The sequence below is a fragment of the Chiloscyllium plagiosum genome, unplaced genomic scaffold, assembly GCF_037043375.1.
Source record: "Chiloscyllium plagiosum isolate Xiang-an unplaced genomic scaffold, Cpla_swu_hap1 HiC_scaffold_8, whole genome shotgun sequence".
Classification (NCBI taxonomy): domain Eukaryota; kingdom Metazoa; phylum Chordata; class Chondrichthyes; order Orectolobiformes; family Hemiscylliidae; genus Chiloscyllium; species Chiloscyllium plagiosum.
In genome coordinates this window covers 57,289,324-57,316,555 of record NW_028270146.1, presented here as the reverse complement: position 1 = coordinate 57,316,555, position 27,232 = coordinate 57,289,324, and the positions used below count along the sequence as shown (strand labels likewise).

At 38.8% G+C, this 27,232-nt stretch overlaps 1 protein-coding gene across 1 annotated transcript; it reads left to right on the top strand.

The window, feature by feature from the left end:
• The first annotated feature begins 12 nt into the window (after window positions 1–12).
• On the top strand, window positions 13–27,232 carry atg14 (autophagy related 14). Its single transcript, XM_043697716.2, has 10 exons — window positions 13–241; window positions 3,205–3,267; window positions 3,438–3,480; window positions 5,722–5,803; window positions 13,281–13,518; window positions 14,736–14,965; window positions 21,874–21,991; window positions 23,992–24,082; window positions 24,334–24,419; window positions 26,637–27,232. The coding sequence occupies exons 1-10, from the start codon at window positions 24–26 to the stop codon at window positions 26,944–26,946; spliced, it is 1,479 nt and encodes a 492-aa protein (XP_043553651.1). The 5' UTR covers window positions 13–23; the 3' UTR covers window positions 26,947–27,232.

The window sequence follows — 27,232 nt, the reverse complement described above, 5'->3', positions numbered from 1 at the left end:
TGACAAGGCCGCGCGCTCTTAATATGGCGTCTCCCACGGAGCGGAGTAAGATAACACGAGCCGGGCCCGGGCAGACACGCGACCAACTGCTGCCGCTGCTCGATTCGGTGGACGATGCCGAGGGCCTCTACGTGGCTGTGGAGCGCTGCCCACTCTGCAACACCGCCAGAAGGCGCCTTACCTGCGCTAAATGCATCTTGGCCGGAGAATTCGTTTACTTCGATAGTAGGAACTCGGAGAGGTATTGTTTACCAGCATTGAAACTAACATGAGCGGGCACACCACCCTAACTTCTGTGCAAAGATTTCAAATCAGCCCGGAAGGCAATATAAAGACAAAATATGAAGTCACTCAGGCCATCTCGGTTGGGGAAATGCTTAAAGATGTGTTAAACAAATGCTCCATAAAATAGTTATTGACGCGTTATCTGTTGGGCTGTAGCTGTGGGAAAGTATGGTTCATCACTTTACTTACCACCCTTTTTCCGTCAGCAGTCTAACAGGCGAAAGATTACGATTTGGGTATTGTGAAATCCGTCGATGTTTAAAATTGTATAGGCCTCTAATGGGCATCACTATCTGTTTCTAGGTTCTCGTGGAAGGGGAAAAGACTGTGAATATGTAAATTTCGTTATTTGTTTTACTATTCTTCAAATTTGAATACAAACTGAAATCGCCATGAGATTGTAGAGCTAAATTGTTAGAAATAGAAGCACGCAAAAAACCGCTGCCTCGTTAGTACACAAGGAAAAGATGGATCACGACCGACCACTCGCCGCTATGTTTTGACAGAGTTAAACTGAGCATGTTACTTTTTGAGATTACACCTTAGTATCTTGTTGAAAACATAGATTACTTAACCCTTTATATTTTGTTTACACCGGTTATTCAGGGTTGTTGCAGCATTTATAAAGGATTGCATGTTGCAAATAATGTAATAGGAGAAAGTGAGGACTGCAGATGCTGGAGATCAGAGCTGAAAATGCGTTGCTGGAAAAGCGCAGCAGGTCAGGCAGCAATCAAGGAGCAGGAGAATCGACATTTCGGGCATAAGCTCTTCTCTGAAGAAGGGCTCATGTCCGAAACGTCGATTCTCCTGCTCCTTGGATGCTGCCTGACCTGCTGCGCTTTTCCGGCAAATGTAATGTTGAGCTCAAAAAATAATTTCACTTCGTCTTGCATTTAGTCATTTATTTGGTCTCGAGCGTACTCTGCAGCACTAATCCACAATTCAAAAGGCAATTGTTACATAGGCAAATGGTGATCACTATTTTTCTTTGCAACCCCCAAACGGGTTCAATGTAAGCTGTAAGCAATTTGTAATTTCTGAAAGATCAGTGAAAGTCTGTTTAGACTATATAAATTTCCTTTAAAAGACTCCTTGCAAACAACAAAAAATACTACTTTTAATAGCAATGTTCATTTTGCACATAATTTCAGTTACTTACAAAAATGATAAATGGACAAAGAACCACAGATGTATCAAACATCTTGTTTATATTTGTGATGCCTTATCCATCATGATATAGTCTTGAATACCAAAGTAAAGTGCTTCAGATATTGGAAATTTAAGTAAAAGCAGTACATACTACAATTAGTATGCAGGTGTGGCAGCATTTATGAGGAATGATAAGTGAGTTAATATTTCTGGTCTGTGACCCATTGACAGAAGTAAACAAAAAGCTAGAAATGGGATAGTCTTTTGAGCAATTGAGAAAGAAGTAAAGATTGTCATAAGTCCAAAAAAGAAAGCCAGATGACAGGGTGGAGGTCAAGAGACATTAATGACCAGAGAATTTATGGTCAAAAATAGACCATAGAGTACAATCTTAGCAACACAGTGTGCCAGTTGGCCACAAAATTTAAAATGTTCAGTCACATGTAGGGTAAAACACAATAGACACTACATGTTCCACCTTGAGCTATGCAATATGGTGGTGAGGTGATAAGCTAGAGAAAACCAACAGTTTGTTGATATAGCTTCGATATCATGAAATGGCCTAAGGCACTTCACAAACCTAGGTGAAATGAAAAAGATGGTCTTGAGTGTTTTTATGTGATCCCTTTAAACAATTCAGATTGTTCGAGGAGATCACAAATGGACTCATTTATGTGATAGGATATCTGTCCCTTGTGCAGAAAAAGCATTTCCATTTCTCTTAAAGAAGTGCAGTCAGTTCTACAATAGCTGATGAGCCTTTCACTGCAGAAAGAAGAGTTCTCTAACTTTAAATCTAATTGTGCCCTTGCACAACTTTGGTTCTCCCCAACCTTGCCAATTATTTCAACTAGAGAATGGTAGAGTTCCTTCATTACTCTAGAATTGTTGTTTAAATTGCAGTTCATTTCGCACTATTACAAAATATATAGACCTATCTCTCTGGCCATCTGAATGACTGACTGAGATTTAACATATATCCATATGCCTTGAAATCTCCAAACCTATTGTCAATGATACTCTAAAGGGCAAAAGATAACTGCATGCTGTGTAGTATACTGAGAGCTCCATTTTGCTCTGAACATTTGGACGTATTGTAAAACATTACTTAAATCTGAATGTGTAATTGTGATCTGACTTTTATAAGAGGCTGAAATATACAGCCAGGATGAATTATTGGAGAAAGTGAGGACTGTAGATGCTGGAGATCAGAGTCTAAGACTTTGGTGCTGGAAAAGCACAGCTGGTCAGACAGCATTTGAGGAGCAGGAAAGTCGACGTTTTGGGCATAAGCTCTTCATCAGGAATGGGATGGGCGTATACCCAGAACATTGACTCTTGGTCTTTGGATGCTGGCTGAGCTTTTCCAGCACCCCGCTCTTCCAGTCAAGGATGAATTTTTGGCAGGGTTATCTGTCCAGGAGTAGTTAGGTCTACAATAGTTCCAATAGTAATTATCATGAAATATATTGTTTATAATTCACGTGACAAATTAACTGATTCATTTAGTATTTGTTTCCATTATATTTTGGAAAAGGTTCAATCAAATTTCCAAATTTAGTATAACCTTTTGTGTGTAATAACAACTTCTTGGTTAAATTGACCTAAAATGTTGACCAAAATTAAATGAGTATCCTGAAAATGTGCTGTGGAAGGGTTTTGGATTGTCTTTAAAAATAAACATTTTGTACGCTGTGCACTAAATCAGCAATTGCATTGGCTGCTCAAAAATACAAGAATTGAAATCTGACATTTGATTTCTCTCAGGTATGTTGACAAGATGGAACGGTTAAAACACTTGAGGAATGAGAAGGAAAAATATCAGCAACAGTAAGAATTAATGTTCTAATTTTATGCATAATTTACTTGAATATGTGGCTGTAATTTTGCAAGGATCATTTAGGTTGAACATTTGAGCAAAAATGCATTTGGTGTGATAATGCTTTTTGTGTACTTCTGCATAATCAATTATGCTCTCAGTTCTGTTTATTGTTTTGCAGAGTTATAAAAGCTATTGAAGGCAAGTGGAAATCTGATCAGCTGGTGAGTTTTTGTATGTCTTTTTAGTACATAGTAACAACTGCATTGTTTAATGTGTGTATTTATTCAGATTACTGGATCAGTGTTCGTATCCACCTCTAAAATCAAAAGGATTTCGATGTGCAGGAACAGCACCTCAGATTTAGCAACCTCTGGACCAAACCTGTACCGGATTTTGAGTATTATCAATTTTTGAGTTGGGCGGTCAGATCAAGCTTGCTGGGTTAGTGTCCTTTGGAGTATGTGCTAGAGGAGTGTGTGAGGCCAGTAACTAGTTTGGAACCACACTGCACCAATGGGGTACCTAGCTGAATTGATTTCTTTGATTTCACTCTTCAGTTGATGTATGGAAGTTATAAAAGTGTCTTGTTTTTGGACAGCTGGATTTGAAGCGGTTTTTATTATTCAGGCATGCTATTATACCTTGAAATTTTAATGGAGAGAACCCCATGCTTAAAAAAAGATGGTATCTTGTTGAAGGTGGAACTATTGAAAGTAAACACAGGAAGTGAATCTCTCTTTTTTTTCTTGGAAATGAACATTGTCGAGCATCTACATGTGTGAATTCTTTGTCTTTTGTCAGCCTGATGCTGGATGTTACCAATGTTGTGATTCAGATGGCATAGATTGCTTAATTAGGAGAGGTACTAAGAATGCAACTAAATGCTGATGATTCACTTCTGAGCAACGAGATGGGAAGGAGGCCATTCGTTGAGAAGAGGACACTGCAGCAGTATATCCTGAGGGCATGATCAGCCCCCCCCCCCCCGGCCCATGCAACATATTCAAGAAGGATGGATATTCAAAAAATACAGTTCACAGATTCCTCAGGAATAAACCACGACAAGAAGACCTAACACAGCCAGAAACCCTAACCACCTGACCATACATCAAAGAAGCCTCAGAAATGACAGCCAGCCTACTAAGACCCCTCGGAATCCTAGTAGCACACAAACCCACCAACACTCTCAAACAAAAACTAACAAACTTAAAAGACCCAGTACAACCCATGGACAAAACCGACGTCATCTACAAAATTCCATGCAAGGACTGCCACAAACACTACGTAGGACAAACAGGAAAAAGGTTAGCCACCAGGATACACGAACACCAGCTAGCCACAAAAAGACACGATCCTCTCTCCCTCGTAGCCCTACACATGGATGACAAAAACCACCATTTTGACTGGGGCAGCACATCTATCCTGGGACAGGCTAAGCAAAGACATGCCAGAGAATTCCTAGAGGCCTGGCACTCCAACCACAACGCCATAAACAAACACATAGATCTAGATACCATCTATCAACGCATCTGAAAACGAGCACGAAATGACATCACCACAAACCAGAGGAACCCCATCCAGGAGAAAGATATAAATAGAAAGCAGGAGACAACAGCTTCGCTTCACTTGGAGGTCACCACTGATAATGTTACCGAGCCAGCTGACGAAACGTCTGGATATCAAACCGACAGCTCAGCGAGCAAGCCTATACCCTACCTATCCCCCACTTTTGTCCCAATGCACAACTGCATTCAGAATTCTAATTAGGGGTTATGGTTACAAATTTTATAATTTGTTTGCCTTTCGATAGTTATTTTTTAGCAGGTTCAATATTCGGAAATTTCTATTCCCGGATCCCAACACACATTGTCGTCATAGTTCGGATACCCTTGAAGATTTTTACTATTACCACCCCTGGATTCCACTCCAAGTCTCATAGTCAACAACTAGCTTCTCTAAATTGTGATTTCCACAAATATTAATAGGTCAAAATGCCAAAACAAAAACAATACTAGTGCCAGTTGTGGTGCTCCAGATTAATTAATTGAGTTAATTAAATCTTGAGTTACACAGCTTTACAAGTTTGAAAGTGAAGTACTGTAGACACTGGAAGCCTGAAATAAGAATAAAAACAGTTGGCAAAGCGCAGACAGCAACTGCAGAGAGTTAAAGTTTGAAACACTGGCTCTGTTTCTCTCCACAGTTGCTGGCTGACTTGCTGAGTTTTGTTAGCAATTTTTGTTATTATTTTAGCATGCAACTTACAGGGTCATTACATAGCAGATTCCTGTATATCTAGCCCAAATCTCTGAATGTCAGCAACAGAAAATATATTCTAATTCACTTCAGCTTTAGAAAAAGGCAATTGATCTTTAGGGAGGTTGAGCAATTAGAAATTTGATTTTATTTGTTTCCTTTGTATACTTGAGCTGTCAAGTAATAAATTCTATCTTTATTTTCAGAAATGGAAGATTATGTCGTGCAAAATCAGGATTGAACAGCTAAAGGATGCAATATGTTGTGGGAATGCGGAAGTCCAAAGAGGTAGAGAAGCTTAATGAAAATTGCTTTAAAAATTACTTAAGATATTTGTGAATGGGTTATCGAATTATTGATCCAAAATATAGTGTTGATCCTCATTTCTACTTTCTAGCTCACTATGCACTTTTCTTTGGTTGAGGCTGTGCACCTATACTTGCTGCTCAAAGATGCTTGTCAGTTATATGTATAATCAGTCGTGGGAGTGCATGCAGGTAACCAGGTTAATGTGCCTCTAATCTACCATTCCTGCTGACATTCAGGATGTTCTCGTATTAATATATGATCAGATGCTTGGCATAACTGAATATAGAAAACTCAAGTGCAAAATTGCTAATAGAAGTTTGCATTGTATCTTTCTGCAGTGCATTTCTGCTAATGTGCTATCCTCGCACAAATCATTCATTAATGTTCTGAATGTCAAAATAACAGCAAAAAGGGCTATTCTTGTTGTAAGGTCACTTATACTTGGGTCTTTTACATGTTTGTTATTTCTGTAGTTTTGTGTTTAGAGTCATTTACTTGGATGAACAGTACTTTGCCTCTGAAAATTTGTGTGTCACTTACTTAGCTATTGGTTCTTGATATACATAACAATAGGCCTCAATGCAATAGTTGCTAAGAAATGAAATTGATGTAATTAGGAAGGTGAGTGGAATTCTCAACAATTATTGTCAAGATTTTGGTGGCTGGATTTTATTATTTGTAAGCTTTACACTTTTTGTAACTGCACAAGATAATTAGAAATTTATCTTAATTATTTACTAAATGGGAAATAGCTTTATGAATATCCATATAAAAGCAGGATGTACTTCTGAAGCTCTATAAGGCTCTGGTCAGATCACAGTTCGACTAGTGCGTGTGCAGTTTTGGGCCCCATATCATAGGATGGATATACTGGCCCTGGATTGGATTCAGAGGAGGTTCACGAGAATGGTCCTAGGAATGAAAAGCTTAATTTATGAGGAACATTTGAGGACTCTAAGTCAATATTCAATGGAGATTAGAAGATTGGGTGGGAAATCTAATTTGAAAAATACTGAGTACAGAATGGCCTGGACAGAGTATGTGTTGAGAAGATGTTTCTGTTGGTAGGAGAGACTAGGGCCCGAGAGCACAGCCTTAGAGTAAAGAGAAGACTTTTTTAGAACGGAGATAAGGAGAACCTTATTCAGCCAGAGAGTGGTGAATCTATGGAATTCATTGCCACAGAAGGCTGTGGAGGCCAGGTCATTGAGTAGATTTAAGACTGAGATAGGTTCTTGATTATCAAGGGGATCAAGCAGGGAGAATGGGGTTGAGAAACCTATCAGCCATGATTGAATAGTGGGGCAGACTTGATGGGCTGAATGGCCTAATTTCTGCTCCTATGTCTTATGGTCTTATGATCTAGATTTAAGATTTAATCATTCATAGTTTAGATTAGAAACCGTGAAATTAGGCTTATCATTCATCCCGTCTTGTATCCTGCTGTATTCCTGGGTCATGATTGTGCCAGTTGCATTTACAGAAGACAGCTTATCCTGTCTGTGCTGGCTTTCAATAAAGCTACCAATTAATCCTCTCCCCCGCTCTTTCCCCAAAATCTTGTTTTGTTTTCCTTTAAAAGTTTTTATTCAGTTCTGTTTTGGATATTTTACCATATTGTTGGTACTTGATTCTGGATCCTAGTGTTTTTTCTAAATGGTTTTAATCCTGTCACTTTTTTTTTTTGCCAATTACCTTAGATCCAGTGAGAGGTCCTTCTGCCACAGAAACAATTTATCTTTATTTATCAAAGCCACACATGGTTTTGAACAGTTTTATCAAACCACCACACCTTTGTTGCTCAGAAGAATCTCAGCTTCTTTGGTCTCCATAGAATTGAACTTACTCATTTCTGATGCAATTTCAGTTAATGCTTTTATGTTCTAACCAAGCCCTTAATATGGTTCCTCAACTCCATGAATTGAACACACACTACTACAGTTGATGCCTATTTTATAAGTTTTGCATGCTTTTCTCATCTTTGTATTACCACTTCACCCAATTAACATAACTGTGTCTGATCAATTATCTTCACAGCTTCAGTCACTTTTCTTCCTTATTGATGTCAACTCCAGCTCAATTTATTTGTTCTTTCTCCTTTTGTTCATTTTCTTCCTATACTTCCTTAATGTCAATCTGTTATCTCTTGCTTGGTATTCATATACCCACTCATTGGCTCTTTTATTTTACAGGGCCTCGTTGTTACCATACAGAGATTAAAAAAACTCTTGCATCTCTGTCTGCCCACTACAGGGGAACCTCGATTTTATCTGAACGTGATGGGCAGGCACTACTTCGTTCGGTTATTTTTAAATGCCTTTCCTCGAAGGCTCGGCGTTTTTAATGTCTGCTTCCTGTTCAGGAGACTCGCAGCAGCACACAGCGTGCAAGAGGCTGCCCACAACCCGCTGCCCCTGTCCGCCCCCCCCCCCAAAACCCCATCCAACACCGCCCCATCTCTGGGGCAGCTGGACTGGACACAAACAGCAAGGCTGCTGCTGCGTTTGGGGGGTTAAGTCTTAAAATAGCAGACACACAGCCACAGCTTTTTACTGCAACATTTTGACAGGTTCCACATTTGCCCTGTACAGGACAATGTTGAAGAGATTAGTTAGGAAAGGGGTGGCGTTAGGGTACACCCCTCTGTAGAACTCCAGTGAAAGTCTGGAGAGAGAGAGAGCGGGCAGGAGGTCAGTCATTTGGAGATGGTGCCTGTTTTATCACTGTATACAAAAGACGCGATCACTGTTAGAAACATGTCTTTGGTGTAATGTTTCCATTGGGACCTCGATCTCCTTTTGGATAATCCGATTTTCGGATAATTGTTATTCGGATAATCAAGGTTCCTCTGTATTTGATTCCCATTCTGAACAATATTACTTTTGGGTGTTGCCAGTAGAGAAACATTCTGTACCAATTCACTACTTATTGTGAATTCTCAGCCATATTAGCCTTTTGCCCTCTGTTTACCACATTTCTGCAGCTGCTAAACTGTTCAGCTATATCCTCATCTTAACATTTGATATTGTATCAATAATTAAAACTATGATATGCTGTCATGATGGAATTACTGTCTGGCACAACTCACCTCTGTTCTCTGCAGTTCAAGGAATGCAAACTTCAACAAAATATGTGGACAGCTGTTTTACAATGTTTATGACTGTACAGGTTGTACTGCTATGACGTGTGTTTCGTCAGTGTGAATTGGCTAAAACGTGGTTGACGAATTGTGAAAGTTGTTTGCATAATGCGAACTTGTCCCCTGAAAGGGTATAGAGATTTCCTATTAGCAGTCTTCTACAGTGCAATTTTCTATAGTGTGAGATTGCAGAGGAATGCAACTGGTCCATTACACCTGTAGTGTAGTGGTGTGTTAACTGACCTCGTAATTCAAATGCCTGAACTAATGATAGTGATATGAGTTCCAGTTCCACCATAGCATCTGAAAAATTTAACTTCAATTGATTTAAGTGATTAAAAACTAGAATTAACATGCTGATTAGGAAACTACCAGATTGTTAGAAACATCCTTTTTTTTTCATGCAATGTGAGTGATGCTACCTTGATTGGCTTCTTTTTATGCTAGATATGACTTTACTCAGTAAATTGTTTTTTGTGTGATTTCCATTGACTGTAGTTTTGCTGGGGTTTATTTGATGTCATACATGGTTTAAAAAGAAGTTGCTTTGATATCAAGTGCGTTGACACTTGCCTTATCTCTGGAGTTGAGCTGTTTTGTCCAATTTTGAACCAAAGTTGTAATCAGGTCAGGAGCTGGGTGTCTCTGGTGAAAGCCAGTCTGGGCATCAGATGTGGCCTGATGAAGTGTGGTGTGATAGTACTGTCAGTGACATTTTTTCATGATTTTTATCATGATCAGGAATAAAATGGGCTAGTTGGTTTTGCCCTTTGAGGGTAATAAATGCCTCTGCGGTCCTCCACTTTGAGTAGATGCCAGTGTTGTAGCCGTACTGGCACAGTTTGCCTTGGAACATGACTGTTTGTTTGTTTGTTTTTGGAGAACAATGTCTGTAGAGAAGGAAACATTCTACCTTCTCACTGTGTCTGACTCCAATGTGGTTGATTGTGAATTACTATTTGGAATGGCTTAGCAAATCACTTATTGCACAAGATGTCCTTTTCAAAGGATAAGAATAAAACTTGTTGACCACCCGATTTACCAAGGCACACAGATGACAAAGACGTGATATCACAAATATATGAGCCCAGCAAACTCTACAAAGTACATATTCGCATTTTAGTGAGATGAACCAAAATTGGGAGCTGCCATCCATGGATTAGTCTAGTAACAGTCTGACAATTATTCTCTCTGAACCGAACCTTTTCAGCTAACACCTTCAACAGAGAAGGGAGTGGCCCTACTAGTCCTCATCATTGACTCCAAATCTCATGGAATCTCATTTGCATAAGAGCAGTTATAGACCAGGAAACAACCTGGTTACCATCTGTACTCCCCCATTTGATGAATCCGCACTCTTTCCATTGTTGAACCTCACTTGAAGGAAGCATTGATAATCACAATGGCACAGAAAATGAGCAAAAATGTGGAGACTTAAAATTCCATTGGCAAGCCTGGCTCAGATATATTGCAACTGGATGCATTGGCTGAGGTATGAAGGACATAGCTGCCACACTGTTCCTGCCATCATTCGTGTGAAAACCAACGCAATGGAAAAAATAACTTTAACATCACCCTCACCGTTCTACATATTGCAGAGTTGTGTGTAAGTGCCAAAATTGATCGGTTGAGAATGCTCTGCATTGTGCTGTAACATAATCAGTGCTAAATGGGACAGATGTAGCCATTGAACGTGGGCTTCCATGAGGTCTGTGAGCAACAGCAGCAGAACTACATTAAACCAGCATCCATAACCTATTTGCCTGGCATATCCGTAACCATCCAGTTGGGGTATCAGCTAGGTTCACTGATGATTGTAGAAGACAATAGTCAGAGCAACACCAAGTGTATCTAAAAATGAGCCAACTCTTGGAAACTCCAACACAAAAATGCATGCTAAACAGCAGGAGCAGCTTGCTACTGATAGTTAAGCAATACCCCAACAAGTAGATCAGCAGCCTTGAATAATAGTGAACAATAAATTAAGTAATGACAGGAAGAGGTTTAATTTGTAAATGCAGAAGATAGAGTTAAAGCCTTTACAACTGTTTTTAGCCAGACATTTTGATCCATGTTGATTTACTGAGATACTCCTGACAAACTATCAGATTCATGGAATTCAATTCCATGGCATGTGATGAACTAAGAACCTCTAAATTATTTGTCTACTTAGGCTGCTGCACTGTCCATCTTTTTCCATTGCATTATTTGTCCTATCCCTACCATTTTTGAATGTATTTATTAATTTTCTTTACCTCATTTGACCTCATGCTTTTGTCTCCATGGTTTAAAGTATTGTACCAACCCAAGCTCTGAAATCCTCTAGTTCTGTTTATTTAGGTACTGAATTTTATAGCTTAGTTCCACAATCCATAAGAAAATGACACTTTGGTTTGGTAGGAGACATGTAAAAATCTTATGGATGTAGTCTGTGGGAATATGCACCTTCTTTTGAGTCTGAACAATAGAAGGGGCAGTGTAGAGTTTGAGGTGCTACTGTGCCCAGATCATTTAAGTCTATGGCATTTAATATCTATTAAGAGCACTGATAGCTGTTATGGAAATGAAATTGGGAGTCCTTGAAGGATAGTGTGAAGAAATGTATTACATGAGACGTACAGTTAATATGTATTTTGGAAATGAAAAGATAACAGCCTGCTGGGAAAAAAAAATTAGAGGGAGTTTAAGATAAAATAAGTGCAGAAGACATTTAAGGAACAGGAAAAGGTTAGTTTGCTTGATTTTTGACATCTGCCCTTAGCTATTTTCCAAAGTCTTAACAAGCTTTCTCTTTGTTCTGGAATATTAATTAATCAAATAACCTTCTTTGAGTGCTGAGTACTTTTTTGAATATTGCTTTGAATTTTCTATTTTTTTTAAATGTTCCTCCTTTTAAATTTTCAACTATATCAGAATTTAACATAGCTCAACTTAAATAATCTACTTAATTTTCAAAACTTTTACTGGCTATTTTGATTTACTTGAAAGGAAATTACATTCCAAATAAAGCAAATCTTGTGTTTGTTTTGTGTGCTAAAGTTTCCTAAAAGAAGTCCGCATTGTCTTGCCACTTAGCCTCAAGCATTACTGACCAAGAGACTTTCCTGCTCTTTGTCTAGCAAAGGTGTGTTTAAAAGATTTACCGAGTTATAGTTGAGGCTGTGCTGTGGCAATGTCACTAGACTCTTAATTCAGAGTACCTAATATTTGGGACATTTATTTGTATCTCAACATAGAAAGTAGTGAAATTTGAAATCAGTTTAAAAAGAAAATCTGAGATTAAAACCTATTCTATTGGTGACCGTGGCAGAATATTGTTAAAACCCATCTGGTTCATATGTCCTTTTTTTATTTTGCAGAAGGAAATCTGTTACTCTAGACCCAGAGCAATGTGGTTGACTCTCTTAACTGGCCTCTGAAATTGCCTAGCAAGCCACTCAGTCGTAGGGCAATATGTTATGGACAATAAATGCTAACTCATCTAATGACACCTACATAATAATAAAAAAAAATCTATTTGGCCACGTTAAGGTGAAAATGCGACAGGCTTGAAGTGTTTCTCTCTCCCTCGTTTTTTTTTAAGGTAATGGGAGGTGGGAGATGTGTTATCATTTGTGGTTGTGGCTGAACATCTATAGGTGGTGGTGTTGGTGAAATCAAATGCTCCATGTTGACATTTAGATTTTAATGACTCTTCATTGAACTGTCTATACAGAAAGTGCAAACTCACTTACCACTCTGGACGCCATCATGGGACAAGTGAAAATTGTCCATATTCCTTGCTGCATTTTAAAAAGTTAAAATGCCTATCATCCTGTGTTCATGGGTATATGCTGTAAGCGTGACAGTTGGTACACAAGGAAACATTATAAACAAGTACTTTCTGCCAGACTCTTGAACATTCTATTTATAATGGGAAAACAATAACAAGGAGACATAATAATGGTCAATATTTCCTTTTGTTATACGTCGGATAATGAAACAGTTATGTCGTACATACTCTTTAAGCTTGGAGAAAAAAATCCTGAAAAAGATCAGCACATTATTTTGCTATACAGACATCAGAAATTTCATTTCTTTTCCAAGTTTAAAAAGAAGCCTGTTCTAAAGGAGCTCTTATCATATGTCAGCCTTGAATTAGGGAAGCAAATTGGAAAGAAAGTAACCTGAATTGCTTTGGCACATGTGGTTTAAAACCACATTGACCAAGGTCTGGAGGCGTAACTGGAAAATTGCAAACAAATTATTGAAATTTAATGTTTGGAAGATGACAAAGAAAGTAGTGCTACTAACTTCTAAATTTGTTGCTAAATTTAGAGAAGGAATTAGTATGTAAAAATCAGGAAGATAACCAAAAGTTACAACGTCGGGCCCAACGGCATCAGGAAAAAAAAGACAAAATTCAGAGACTCATCCGTAAACTTGGTGATTTGGTTGAGAAGAAAAATGTCGAGTTCTGGAATCGACAAGAACACCTCGCCCGCAACCGCTGGAAACATGTCCTTGAACTGACACGTCTGATTTTCCCACTACAAGAAGTGAAAATAGGAATGAGGTATGGATCATTTAAAAGAAAAATTAGATAATTAAAGATGTTTACTTCCTGACATTTAATATCAAGACACATGTTTTCTGCAGTTTATTCAATGAAGCAATAAATTTATAAAATGTTGAATTAAAGAACAAAGAAAATTTACAGCCCAGGAACAGGCCCTTCGGCCCTCCAAGCCTGAGCCGATCCAAATGTACTGTCTAAACCTGTCGGTCAATTTCTAAGCATTTGTATCCCTCTGCTCCCCACCTACTCGTGCATCTGTCCAGATGCATCTTAAATGATAATTATTTAACAAAAATGTTGTAGCAGCCAATTCCAGCTTCAAAGAGGATATGTAGCTATTTAAATGGCTTGATCGAGATTATTTTGCAACCTAAAGGCGAACACTACTTTTTCAGCTCGCCAAAGTATTCTTCAGTCAGGAGGGCTGCAGGTCTAAACAGAGTACTCATGATTTGGAGATGCCGGTGTTGGACTGGGGTGTACAAAGTTAAAAATCATACAACACTCGGTTATAGTCCAACAGGTTTAATTGGAAACACACTAGTTTTCGGAGCGTCGCTTCTTCAGGTGGTTGTAATGGCGCTCCAAAAGCTAATGTGCTTCCAGTTAAACCTGTTGGACTATAACCTAGTGTTGTGATTTTTTTTAACTTTAAACCGAGTACAGAGGAGAAAATACTTTTTTTTTCTTCACTCTATTTTAACTTCACACAATAGTAGAATCAGCTGTTTCCCAGTACTTTGTTAATTGGTAGATGATTGAATTTGGTTTTGGATAACTATGCCACTTTTTAAAATATTTCTCCATGTAGCAAAGTACCAACCAAGATTGCATGGGTAAAATTGATTATTTGGTAGGGCCAATTATACTACAAATGTTGGATTAATTGTTTGAATTTTTGGAAATAACTTGTTAAAGCTAGTTAGTGATGATTTAATATTTGATCTAAATAAATTGCGTGGGAACTCTATTTACTAAATTGCGTTGTTGATTGTTAGGACAAAATGTTAATTTGTGTTTCGAAACCTTTTTGTAGGAAGATGTATCGTACTTAGCATTGACCTTTTTCCAGATTTGCTGACATATATATCCTGTGAATTTTTATTTAACTTCCACCTTTTCTGATACAGCACAGTCATCAAATTAGTTAGGGATTGTAATATGTTCAGTTCATATAGATAACATGGTTCTGTTTTTTTTCTTGGTTTTGCAAGGGATCCAGCAGATGCAACATTTGAATCTGACAGTGGTATGACTTCTAGTACTGTGAGTGAGCTGGCAGAGGCAAGGAGAACTACATATCTCTCTGGTCGATGGATCTGTGATGACAACAATGGAGAAACCAATATAGGGATTGTAGGCCCCTGGATCTACTTGCCTAGCAATGGGGATTATTCGGCTTATTACAATTGGGTGGAAGAAAAAAAGACTGCACAAGCACCAGGTGAGATTTTTATGTATGCCGAGTATATTTAAGGCTGCACATTCTATTCACTGAATAGCTATTTTGATGTCTGTTTAGCAATTTTGGAAAGTCACTAATGTTTTCACTTTCACAATAAACTTCAGGGTGCTAAGTTACGTTTATTTCAAATGTTTAATGTATGAATGGAAATAGAGGTACTGAAAAGGTTATGTTTGTATAGAGTCATAGGCTTGTAAAGCATGGAGACAGACTCTTTGGTCCAAGCTGTCCGTGCCGGCAAGATATCCTAAACTGTTCATAGTCCCATTTGCCATAATTTGGCCCATTTCCCTCCCAATCCTTCCTATTCGTGTACCCATCCAGCTGCTTTTTAAATGGTTTAATTGTACCCGCCTCTTTCAGCTTTGGCAGCTTGTTCTGTACATCTCTCTGCATTTGAAAGTTTCCCTTCAAGTCCCTTTTTTTTTTTAAAGTCTTCCTCTCTCACCTTTAAACTATGCCCTCTAGTTTTGGACTCCTCTACCCTGTGTAAAAGACCATGGCTATTCACCTATCCGTGGGTCTTGTTGTTCTTGAGCAGTTAAACTAAAGGAGGATTGAGCTATGTTGGAAGTGCATTGAAATAAAGGTCGTGATCATGGAGATGCAGGAGTGATAGTGAGAACTTTGCAATAAGTAAGAAAGAAGTGTAAAGGGTGGGAATATTTACTGGTTTGGGAGGATGATGTGGATGGGAGCCATTGGATGCACATCATGAATAAAATACTGTAGTTCATGAGTTTTGGTGAGAGATGTGTGAAATGGCAGAGTTAGTGAGTGGTACCCTGTGAGTGAAGGGTAGCAGAGATTAATGGCACATATCTTGGTAGTGCAGAAGACCACTGACCACATCCTGCACTGCAGTGTGTTCCTTTTTGAGACATAGTGACCTGGCCTATTGTTTGTATTCAGGCTGGCTGTGTTTTACGGTTGCTTCCTATCCAGGAAAAGAAATGACTCGCTTTTCCAATCACCAACAGCTCAATGTCCTTGGCCTGAAGTGAAGGATGGCTTTGCTTTCTGGGCCGTGTCTTCAAATATAATGGTGGATCTCCAGTAAGTGAAGCGTTGTTGCTAGCTTGCTGTGCAACTTGGCTTTAAATATGGCGACAGTGGCATAAACACCGGAAGGTGGCCAAGGGGGTGAGCATTTCCACATGTCTCTCTTAATTGAATGAGGAGGCATCAAAGAGCTTGGTTACACAATTAATTTGGAAGAGTGGAAGATTTATTAGAAGTGTCACTGCAGGTGATGGTGGACGAGGCACCATGAATCTCACTTAACAACTTAAGACATTTCACAAGTTTCCACACACTAGACTCGTTAGCAAGGTCAGACCACAGGAAATAAAGGGAGAAATAGCCTTTGGGATACAGAAATGGCTTGAAGAAATGCGACAGGGTAGTGGAGGAGGGTTGCTTTTCAGACTGGAGGACTGTTCCCAGTGGTGTGCCACAAGGATCAGTGCTGGGTCTACTCCTTTTGTCATTCATATAAATTATTTAGATGTGAACTTAGGAGGTATGGTTAGTAAGTTTGCAGTTGACACCAAAAATTGTGGTGTAGTGGATAATGAGCAAAGTTACCTCAGAGCACAATGGGTTCTTAATCAGATGGGCCAATGGGCTGAGGAGTGGCAGGTGGAGTTTAATTTAGATAGATGTGACGTGCTGTATTTGGAAAGGTAGATCAGGGCAAAACTTGTGTGGTAAGCTCCTGGGGAATGTTGCTAAGCAAAGAGACCTTGGAATGCAGGTTCATAGTTACTTGAAAGTAGAGTTGTAGGTCGACAGACAGGATTGTGAAGAAGGTATTTGGTATGCTTTCCTTTATTAGTCAAAGCATTGAGTATAGGAGTTGGGAGGTCATGTTGCGGCTGTATAGGACATTGGTTAGGTCACTTTTGGAATACTGTGTGCAATTCTGGTCTCTGCAATAGGAAGTATAGGGTTCAGAATCTATTTACAAGAATGTTGCGAGCGTGGAGGGTTTGAGCTATAGGGAGAAGATGAATAGGCTGGAACTATTCCGAAGAGCACTGGACACTGAAGTGTGGCCTTGCAGAAGTTTGCAAAATCATGAGGGGTATAGATTGGGTGAATAGCCAAAGTCTTTTCGTCAGGGTTGCAGAGCCCAAAACTAGAGGGGATAGGCTTAAGGTGAGAGAGGAAAGTCTTAAAGGAGCAACTTTGACACAGAGGGTGGTGCATGTATGGAATGAGCTGCCAGAAGAAGTAGAGGCTGGTACAATTGCAAAATTTTAAAGATATCTGGATGAGTATATGAATAGGAAGGGTTGAGACGGAGCAAATTACTGCTGATGCTGAAAACAACCAACGCCAGAGATCACAGTGGGTCGGACGGCATCCATGGAGAGAGGAGAAGCTGTCTGACCCACTGATTCCAGCATTTGTTATCTCTAGAGTTTGGAGAGATATGGGCCAAAATCTGATAAATGGGACTAGATTAATTTAGGACATTTGGTTAACATGGATGAGTTGGACCAAAGGGTCTGTTTCCATGCTGTACAGCTCTATGCCTCTGAACCTGGGAAGGTTCCACCCAAAGACAGTGAAATGTATGGTGGTTCTGACACCGTTGTAGCTCCTAGACTCATAGGCTGAGAATAGATGGGAGTCATGAGACTCCACAGTTGTGGTGCTGAGAACCCAGATTCAGAAGCCTCATGACCATTTCCAACAGAACCTATATTTCTGAGTTTTAAGGAATGGTGTATGATGGAACCTTTACAGAGGGGAGCTCAAATCAAGTGGCTATTGAGTTAAGCATGGAGTTAAACAGTCTCAATTTTGCTGAAACAGGAGCTTTACTTTGCATCTGCAAGTTAGAAATTTTTACAATCCATGTAAGACTTGTAAAGGATGACTAAGGTCTGCGGAATCGTTTTGAAATCGTTGTTGAAATTGCCTGACATTTAAAAATTGATTCGAAAACTGAGTTAGCAAATAGAAAGTTAGAAAAAGCATGCATTTTCAATAACTGTCAGTTGACATAATCCTAAATGTTATCATTATTGAATTATTACTGCTGCTCTGAAACTCAGACTGGGGTAGATTCAGGGGGTACGAGGACATGACTCCCTTTTGCAGCACTAGCTTGTTGTATGTTTAAAGGTTCATCTTTAGTTTAGTCACTAATCTATTCACTAGGTGAGGTAAATAGGCAAATAAATGGGTAGATGTGAAAGCAAAAGGGCAACATGAATGGGGTGAATCCAGAGATGTAGTCAAGTTAGTATGGGTATGCAGACTTAATTGCTGGGAGAGGGAGTAGTTTTGCCTGATTTGGGGTAGATGTGTCAGGTCAGGGGGTAATCGAGCCAGTTTGGAAGGCAGTCAGGTGGCTGGGAGGAATAGGGAACTAGACAGGTTGGAAGGTATTCCCGTTCTGGTTTGGAAAGGTAATCAGGTTGAGGAGTCAGTTATGGAATTATCCAGGTATTAATCTAACAGTTGCTGGATAACTACCCAGGTGAGTTCTGCAGAATTTCATCCAAAGTCTTTGCCTCCAGCTGGAGTTTTGCAGAGGGCCGGAGAGCACAGAGGAATTACCCAGCAAAGGTTTAAACTTTGTGGGCATGTTCATGCATCAGGATTTCCACAGCACTTGAGTAGGAAGTTTCTGATGCTGGTCAGAGAAGAGGAAGAGCAACACGGACCAACTGGCAGGACCCCTGAGCTTGAGGAGCCTCCAAGAGAGTTAGTAGAGAGAGAGATGAGTAGCTGCCAAGAATTGGAACAGAATTTGGTAGGAACAGCGTTGAAGAATCAGAGCCACCATTGCAATCCATAGCCACGGGCTGTGCTAAAAAGCTGGGAAGTGATAGCCAACAGTTCCACAAGACCAAGGTGGATCATTTGGGCAAAACCCCCTGAGTTCATAAGGAGGGAAAGATCCCCTTTGCATGTAGAAGACCATGTAATCAGTGTTACATGGTCACTAGAAATGAACTGAACGCATTATTTGGCTAATCGTTTATGTGCGGCACGGTGGCAAAGTGGTTAGCACTGCTGCCTCACAGCGCCAGAGACCAGTGTTCGATTCCTGCCTCAGGCAACTGTCTGTGCGGTGTTTGCACGTTCTCCCCTTGTCTGCATGAGTTTCCTCCGGGTGCTCCAGTTTCCATACTGTAGGGAGTCTAACTAATCAGAAATCAAGAGTTAACCATTAAAACAACATCTTGATGTATTTGCAACATTGGGCAGCCATCATTGTAAAATATTTATTCATGTAAGATGTGCTTTTTCAATAATGTTTATAAAGATTTGGTGCCAGTAGAATAAGGAATCCATCTTGTATAATCTTTGCATAGATTGTTGCACTTACATTTTGGGGTTTGTTCTAAGTTGTTTAACTAGATTATTTCAGTTTTTGAATTCTAAATTGATCAATGAATAGTCTGAACTTCTCAAACCTTGGAAATGTTATCTTTCTTTGAAATGTAAGAAAATCTTTGGTCATGTGCTCCAATAAATTAATAATAAACGGTTCTTTGAAATTCTTTTTGAAGTATATTTTCATAATTTTTTTGGCTTCCTTGAAATTTTAGGAATTAATTCTTAAAAGAATTTTCCTATGCATTCCAACTTCAAGTAAGATTGAAACAATCACAAGACTTGCGTGTGTATGAAAATTGTTAACATTCTTTTAAGCCTATAATGAAAAGTTCAGAAGAACAAACTTTGAAATGCTGAATAGTACAGGCAATGCACTGAATTAGTAATAATCTATCATTCTTCTGAGAGTATCATTAACAAAGTACTTTCAACTAATTTAAGCTAAATGTGCATTAGGACATAACTTGTCCATTATCTCGACCACTGGTCTCATTTTGGAGGGTATCGACATGGTTAATAGGTTAAATTGAAATATCATGACATAGGTGTCTCCTCGTCTCGGCTGCATTTTCTTTTGAGAGAATGTAACCTCCATCAAACCAGGAATGGTCAACATGTGCTGTGGAAAATTCAAATGATCTCGCTTGCTGTTATTTTTCAACAGAAAATGCTGTCTTCCTCATTAAATGAGCATTTGATGACATCACCTGGAAAGTTATTATCTCCATGTTTAATTGCACTTATTTCTAGTTCAGTTATGTAATTTTCTTTTGTAATTCTTATGTTACTCGTGCCTATCCAGGTGTTGCTGGCCATGTGTAAATCTTCATTAATCACATAAGGGAAGAAACCTATGCCTTTGTGTGCCTGTGTTCTAAGCTGAATATTGTTCTAGTTAACTTGACTTATGGCATAAGTCAAGTTTTGATGCTAAGAATAGATATGAATAACTGTTGCAACATTGATTCTCAAAAACGTTGTTACTTTTTTTAAAAAAAAACAAATTATTACTACTTCATAGCTTCAAAAGTAATTTGTTATATTGATACTTTATTTTAATCCAAATATCTGGAACCTACAGAGTATTCAAAAATTAACACAGATTCTCTCCCTTTTCTTGTATTCTTCTCCAACCTACAACCTTCTGACATTTTTGTGGTCCTTCAAGTCTGGTCTTTGGCACACCTGACTTTATTTGATCCTGGATTCCAAACAACCTTCAGCTGCCTATCCCTTCATCTCTGGAATTTCTCTCCATGCTGCCACCTCTCTCTCCTTTTAAGGTATTCCCTGGAGGGACAGAGTTTCCATTTAACAGAAGTCTGACTTTTTGAATAACTTTTTACCTGACTTTTGTCTGCCCTTGGACTCTCCAGCATGGAGGAAATAGTATCAGAACCCTGAAAATCTCCTCCAAAAATAAAGCCTGGAGTACCATTCGTTTTGTGTCTGAACTGACTGCTGCCATTCTGCCTCTTGAGTCTGTTTTTGGCTGCAGTCAAGTCTGCAGTGTGAACTGCTCCCAGGGAATTGCAGGGCACTGATCTATTCCTTTCGTTTTTAATAATAAGTGTGATGTGTTAATCAGGTGCAGGAAAATTTGAGTGCAGTATTGAAGGTGAATAGTTATAACTCCAGTACTAGAACTGGGGAGGATTAACAAGGAAGAGAAGTAGTATGCTGTTTGTGTTTTTTGTTCTCTGCCCTGTCTCTGTTTCTGTAGTGGCCACCTCTGGCTGTAACCACCTAACCCCACTGCCTGTCTCTCTCAACTGCAGTAGTCATTAAATGGTTGCCTCAGTACTGTGGTCATATACAAATATGTGCATAATTTTGGTATATTGTCCTTTCACAGGAAATTGTTCATAAAATATTTTTGTCTTCCAAGTAAAAGTACACTGAAAATATTTGAGCAATTTGACTAGAAGTTATCTTCATCGATCAGATGAAAATGCTCTGTTTTATTGTTTCAACTGTTTGTAATGCAAGTTTATATTCCGGTTGTACAATTCACAAAGTTTGCACTTTCAACCTAAAATCTGTGGTCTAGACTTAAACAAAAACAATTATCTTGCCTACCTGGTAAGGATATCCAAATACTTGATGAAGTGAACTATAAATAATTGCCCTTTCCTGCCGACCATAAAAAGTCCTATAATTATTTGTCCCCTCATTAGTCAGTTTGCTCAGTATAATGTGTGTCTGATTTCTTGTCACAGAAATTTGTGACTTTTTTCATCAAATGCTCATTTTCAGGCACTTTCATTTCTAACCTCTTTTTTTGATTATGGTTTTGTTCATGTACTGTTTGATAACTCTGCTGTTGAATTCCCTTGGGATATTTTACTACATTTGAAGGCATTGTATAAATGCTGTCTGGTTCTGTTCTTAAAGTCCCGTGGGACATTTTACAATGTTAAAGACATATAAATAGTGTTTTCATTGTTGTGATATTCAAGATTTTGAAGTTAATCTTTGTAGATCTTTTTTCAATGTTTACCTTGCCTTGTATTGTTTTTTCTTTTCAGATATGGAGCAAAGTAATCCTGCCTATACCATCAGTGCAGCACTGTGCTATGCCACACAGCTAGCAAATATACTATCTCACATTCTTGATGTAAATCTTCCCAAAAGACTTTGCAACAGGCAAGTATCCTAAAATTAAGCCATAACTGTGGCAATGCTTAAACATGCATTTTTAACTCTTGACTGGATTAAGAGTCACTTACTGTGTGTTTTACTATTGTAAAACTAATACAACAGCAGTTAGATTGTTAGAAATGCCTTGGTATTTAAAATAAAAAGTCACAATGAATAAAAAGAAATAGTAAAAGAAACTTCCTTTGACAGAAGGTAAAAGACAATGAAACAGACACAAATGGGCAGAGAGAGGTGGTTTCATTTTCTGTCATTGACTGTCCAAGATACAGTAATGCTAAACAAACAGTGTAGAATATAAAATGTTTATTTCATTTACAGTTTCTCTCTTTCTCTCTTCCCGCCCCCCCCCCCCCCACTCACTCGTGCATGTGAATAGTTGTGCAATTTGGTTTAACAAGCACTAATCCCCATCATTATACTTAAATGACAATTTTTTGATAGCCTAGTCATAATCAGTGTCCAGTTTATCTGACTGTGGGAGCATTACAGCCACTGCAATCTTGTCGTCATAATACCAACATTTTAAAAAAATTTCTTTAGCTGAGCAGGCCTGTAACATTAACAGCATAACTCTGAAGATGCTACCTAACCTCCTATGTAAAACTGACTTTTGTTTTTATTTTACATTTGATAGCAGCTGCAGTACTTTTCTGTCTGTTCTGTTGTCACATGTATTCAATGCAGTCCTCACTTTCTCCTCACATGGTATTGATATGCAGGCAGGATACTCTATTGCAAAAAAACTGGTAATCAGGTTCATCTTTCCCTTTCTTGCATGGAGAATGTAATGCTTCTGATGTAATTTTGTGAGCAAGCCAAATCAACCTCTGATATTGTTGTGTGTCTGGGTTAAATCTGTTTTTAAGGAGAATGAAATCATAACTGTTCTAAAAGAAAGTTATTAATTTATCCATATCTTGAACACCAAGACACAAATTTTGCAGAGCTTTTGACTGACTTTCGTCCAAATTAAACCAAAATTTATACATAGTTGGACCAAGACTAAAACCTAAAGAAGTGGGATATGTTCAATGTTAGAATTAAAGTCAGTATCTTACGCATATGAAAATGAGTAATCAGAATACACAAGGGAGGAGGATATGAAAGTGGTGGTAAGTGTGCATAAACTGCATAGTGAGCAACCACAACCTCTCCTAATAAATGCCATCTCCAGCCCAACATGGGAGGAGAGCTATGCATGCAAGTTTAGGATTAAGGTGGGAACAAACACATTACATCCTACTCTACTATTACCTTTGCTCACTAATCCAAACTCCTCCCAATCTTCATAGCTTACCCTGTACTTGAGCTGGTTCACCCATATACTGACATACTATGCTTATTATTTCTGCATGTGATTAATAAGTAACTCATTGTGTCATACTATGTGATTAGAAGTACAGGGAACAATGCTAGCATCCTCCAATTTCCTGGGAATAGTTTGAATTTCATATATAGATGGCAGCTGGTTCTTGACTTATGAAAGGCCAAGTGGCAGTAGCCACATCCAGCTGTGAAGCTGAGCTCCCCAGACCTGCTTCCTGTATTGTTATGGTGGATGTGTTCCAGGCTTTTATATAACTTTCTCTTCCACTTTTGACTACATCAGAAGAGAGCTGTAGCTGAGGAGAAGTGAAGGCCAGAAGTAGCTTGTAATGGTTCTTATCATTTTTCTCCACCATTTCTGTAGTGTGAAATGTTAAACTGTCTGCCACCTCAAGTCTAATTACTATAGCTAACCATTCTTTTTACAGTTAATGAAGCTAAATTATTGCCAAAAGGCTGTTGTTTGATTTGTTGATTTTAAATTTGATTCTAAAATATTGCCAAGCTTTGAAATGCCATTATGCATGACAGTGGTGCTGATATTTTGGACTAGCTCTTCTACTTGGAAAACATTTTTTCAAAACATTTATTTCAAGTTTAACATTGTTTTTCTAAAATGGACTGTAAAGTGTATTACAAAGATGATTTGTCTTCTCCAGTGAGTTTTGTGAAGAGAATATGAGCAGAAAGAAGTTCATTCGAGCGGTGAATAAGCTAAACACAAACATCCTACATCTCTGTTTTTCACAGGTACCATGTTAGATGTTACATAAAAATTATACCTCAAATTAAGTTTAAAAAACTGCTTTACCAGCTTTACACTGAATAAGACTTCTAACTATTGCAGCTTGACTGAATTACGAAGAACTGAAAAATTACTATAGGGTTGTTAATTTTTTAAATCATGTTTACAATGTACTATGGTAGTGTATAGGAAATTCTAAGAGCTCCCACCAGCTTAATTTAATATTGATGTTTTGTAATATTTCCTTATCACACAGCACGTTAACCCTGAGCAGTTGCATCCCTTGCACACACTCCGAAATATTATGCATTTGGTTAGTCCTGAAAATAAAAGCCTGGGCAGGTAAGTTGAATCTTAAACTAAGTTTTGAAACAAATAGATAAGCCTTGAGTAGTTTACCTCCTATTACAATGCTTCTTTCTGGGTTTTTTTTTTAACTTCAAAACCAGGGCAGGATTTATACAGTTTGTAGAGTCAAAATTACACAACACTGAGACAGATCCTTCAGTCCAATTGTCCATGCCCACCAGATGTCCTAAATTAATCTAGTCCCATTTGACCCATATCTCTTCAAACCCTTCCTATTAATGTAACCTTTTTAAATGTTGTAATTATACCAGGCAACTCCCCTGGCAACTCATTGCCTACATGCACTGCCCTCTGCTGAAAAAATTGCCTCTTCGGTCCCTTTTATATCTCCTCTCTTCTCCCCCCCCCCCCCCTTCACCTTAAACCTATGCTCCCTAGTTTTGGACTCTGTTACCCTGTGAAAAAGACCTTAGCTATCCCTGCCCCTTATGATTTTATAAATCTTTCTCCAGAACTGTTCTGGCAAAGGATTACTTGAAACATCAACTCTGATTTCTCTCCACAGGTGCTGCTAGACCTGTTGAGCTTTTCCAGCAATTACTATTTTCATTTAACATCATTTGTAAATCTTTTCTGAGCCCTTTCAAGTTTAACTACTACTTTCTTGCAGCAGGGAAACTACATTTGATTAAGCCATTTTTGCAATACTGCTTTTCATGTCCTGTACATCTGCAACATGACATCCCAACTCCAATGCTCAATGTACTGCCCAATAAAGGCACACGTACTAAACACTGCCTTCATTACCCTACAGCAAACCGCACCACAAATTGCTACCGCATCAGGTGCTCCCGATGTGGTCTTCTCTACATTGGGGGGACTAAACGTAACCCAGTCACTACCCATTTCTGTTCCCCAGCCGTTTTCTTTGACATGACCATCCTTGGCCTCCTCCATTGCCACAACAAGCCACAGCACAAATTAGAGGAACAGCACCTCATCTTCCACATCCAATCCACTCCTTCCTGCCACTAACAGTTTCATTCTGCCCATTGACCAACCAAGTCATAGCCTGTACCTGTCTTCACCTATCCCACTTCATCACCCTGCTCCTATGACTCCTTTTATCTGCAGCTCTCCCTACACCCAAATGTCAACTTCTCCACTACCTGATGTTGCCTGGCTTGTTGTGTTCTTCTAGCCTCCTGCCTGTTCATTCCCCTGTCTTCCCACTACTCCTTTTAAGGTATTATGAACCTCCATTCTAAGGTTTCTTTGTTCAGCAACACATGCCAGGACCCTACCCTTAAGTATCTATGTCCTACCCTGCTCTGCCTTACTAAAATGAAATACATCACATTTGTCTAAATTAAACACTGTGCTAATCTTCAGCCCATCTGATCAGGATCCCTTTGTCGTCTGACATAGCCATCTTCAGGGTCCACTACCCCACCAATTTTGGTATCATCTGAAAACCACCTGTATACATGCTTTTATAAGTCTCCATAAGGTCACCCCTCAACGTTCTACCCTCCAAGGAATAAAAATCTGTCTATTTTTATATCGAAAGCCCTCTATTCCCAGCAACATCCTGGTAAATCTTTTCTGAACCCTCATCAGTTGTAATAATATCCCTCCTAAAACACGGTGACACGAACTGCATCGAATAAACCAGAAGAGGCCTCACCACTGTCCTGTAGAACCTCAACCTGATTGCCTAGACCTTTTTGAATATAGGAGTTAGGACATGAAGGCAAGCATGCTAAACACCTTTTAACCATGCTGTCTACATGTGGCACAAACTTCCAAGAATTATGTCCCTGAATCCCAAAGTCTGTTATACAATTTATGGTAGGGCATTGAGTAGTTCTGTAGAAACCCTATGCTTGTTCGTATTACCAAAATACAATATCTCTCATTTATCCAAATTAAACTCCATCTACCACTCCTCAGCCCATTGATCCAATTAATAAAGATCTTAGATAACATTTCACTGTCCACTATACCAATTTGTCATCTGCATTGTACCCTTACCTGCCATGTTTGCAAAACTCCAGTTAACCCTTTCATACCCTAATGTAACAGCAAATGAGTCATAACTAAATTCATACAGGCATGGTATTTTGATCAGAATTACAACTTGTGCTTTGAAATCTGGTAATTTACAACAGTCCTGTGGGGGGAGAAACAATCAACATGAGAATGTCCCAGTATTGTATATGTCTAAACTATAATGTTTTTTGAATTTAGATCTGGGCCTTTTGAAATCAGTGCTGATCTTGAAGATTCCATGGAGCTAGTAGACCCAAGTATTGCTGCTCAGACAGATGAAAGTGGTGATGAATATATAACTGACGAAGAAACTGATTTGGGAACAGATTGGGAGACTGTACCTAGTCCTAAATTTTATGATATCCCTTCTCAGCCCATAGAAGTACTGCAAAGTCAAGCCATGCTAGTATCTCAGCCACTCAGCAATAGCAACAGCACGGGTGGTATGATCTCTTCTGCAGCAGCTTCTGTTACGTCGTGGTGGAAACAATATTATGGACATCGCTGATTTGCTGCACAGGATCACAAACTTCTAATAAAATGGAAAGGTGTGAAAACGACACTTTGAATAGTGCCTAAAAAAAAACTGTTGTATGGCTCCGAAGCAAAAACCACAAAACTGCAACTGATGAGATTCTGTTGGGTATAATGGAACTATTTTTCTTCTGTGCAAATCGATCTGTTTGAAAGTGAAACATTAATTGTTAAGAGTGAAACATCAGGAGCACTTTTTGATAGAAGTATTACACTTTTGTAGAAAAGTGAAGTCTCAATAAATTTTGACTCTCAATCAC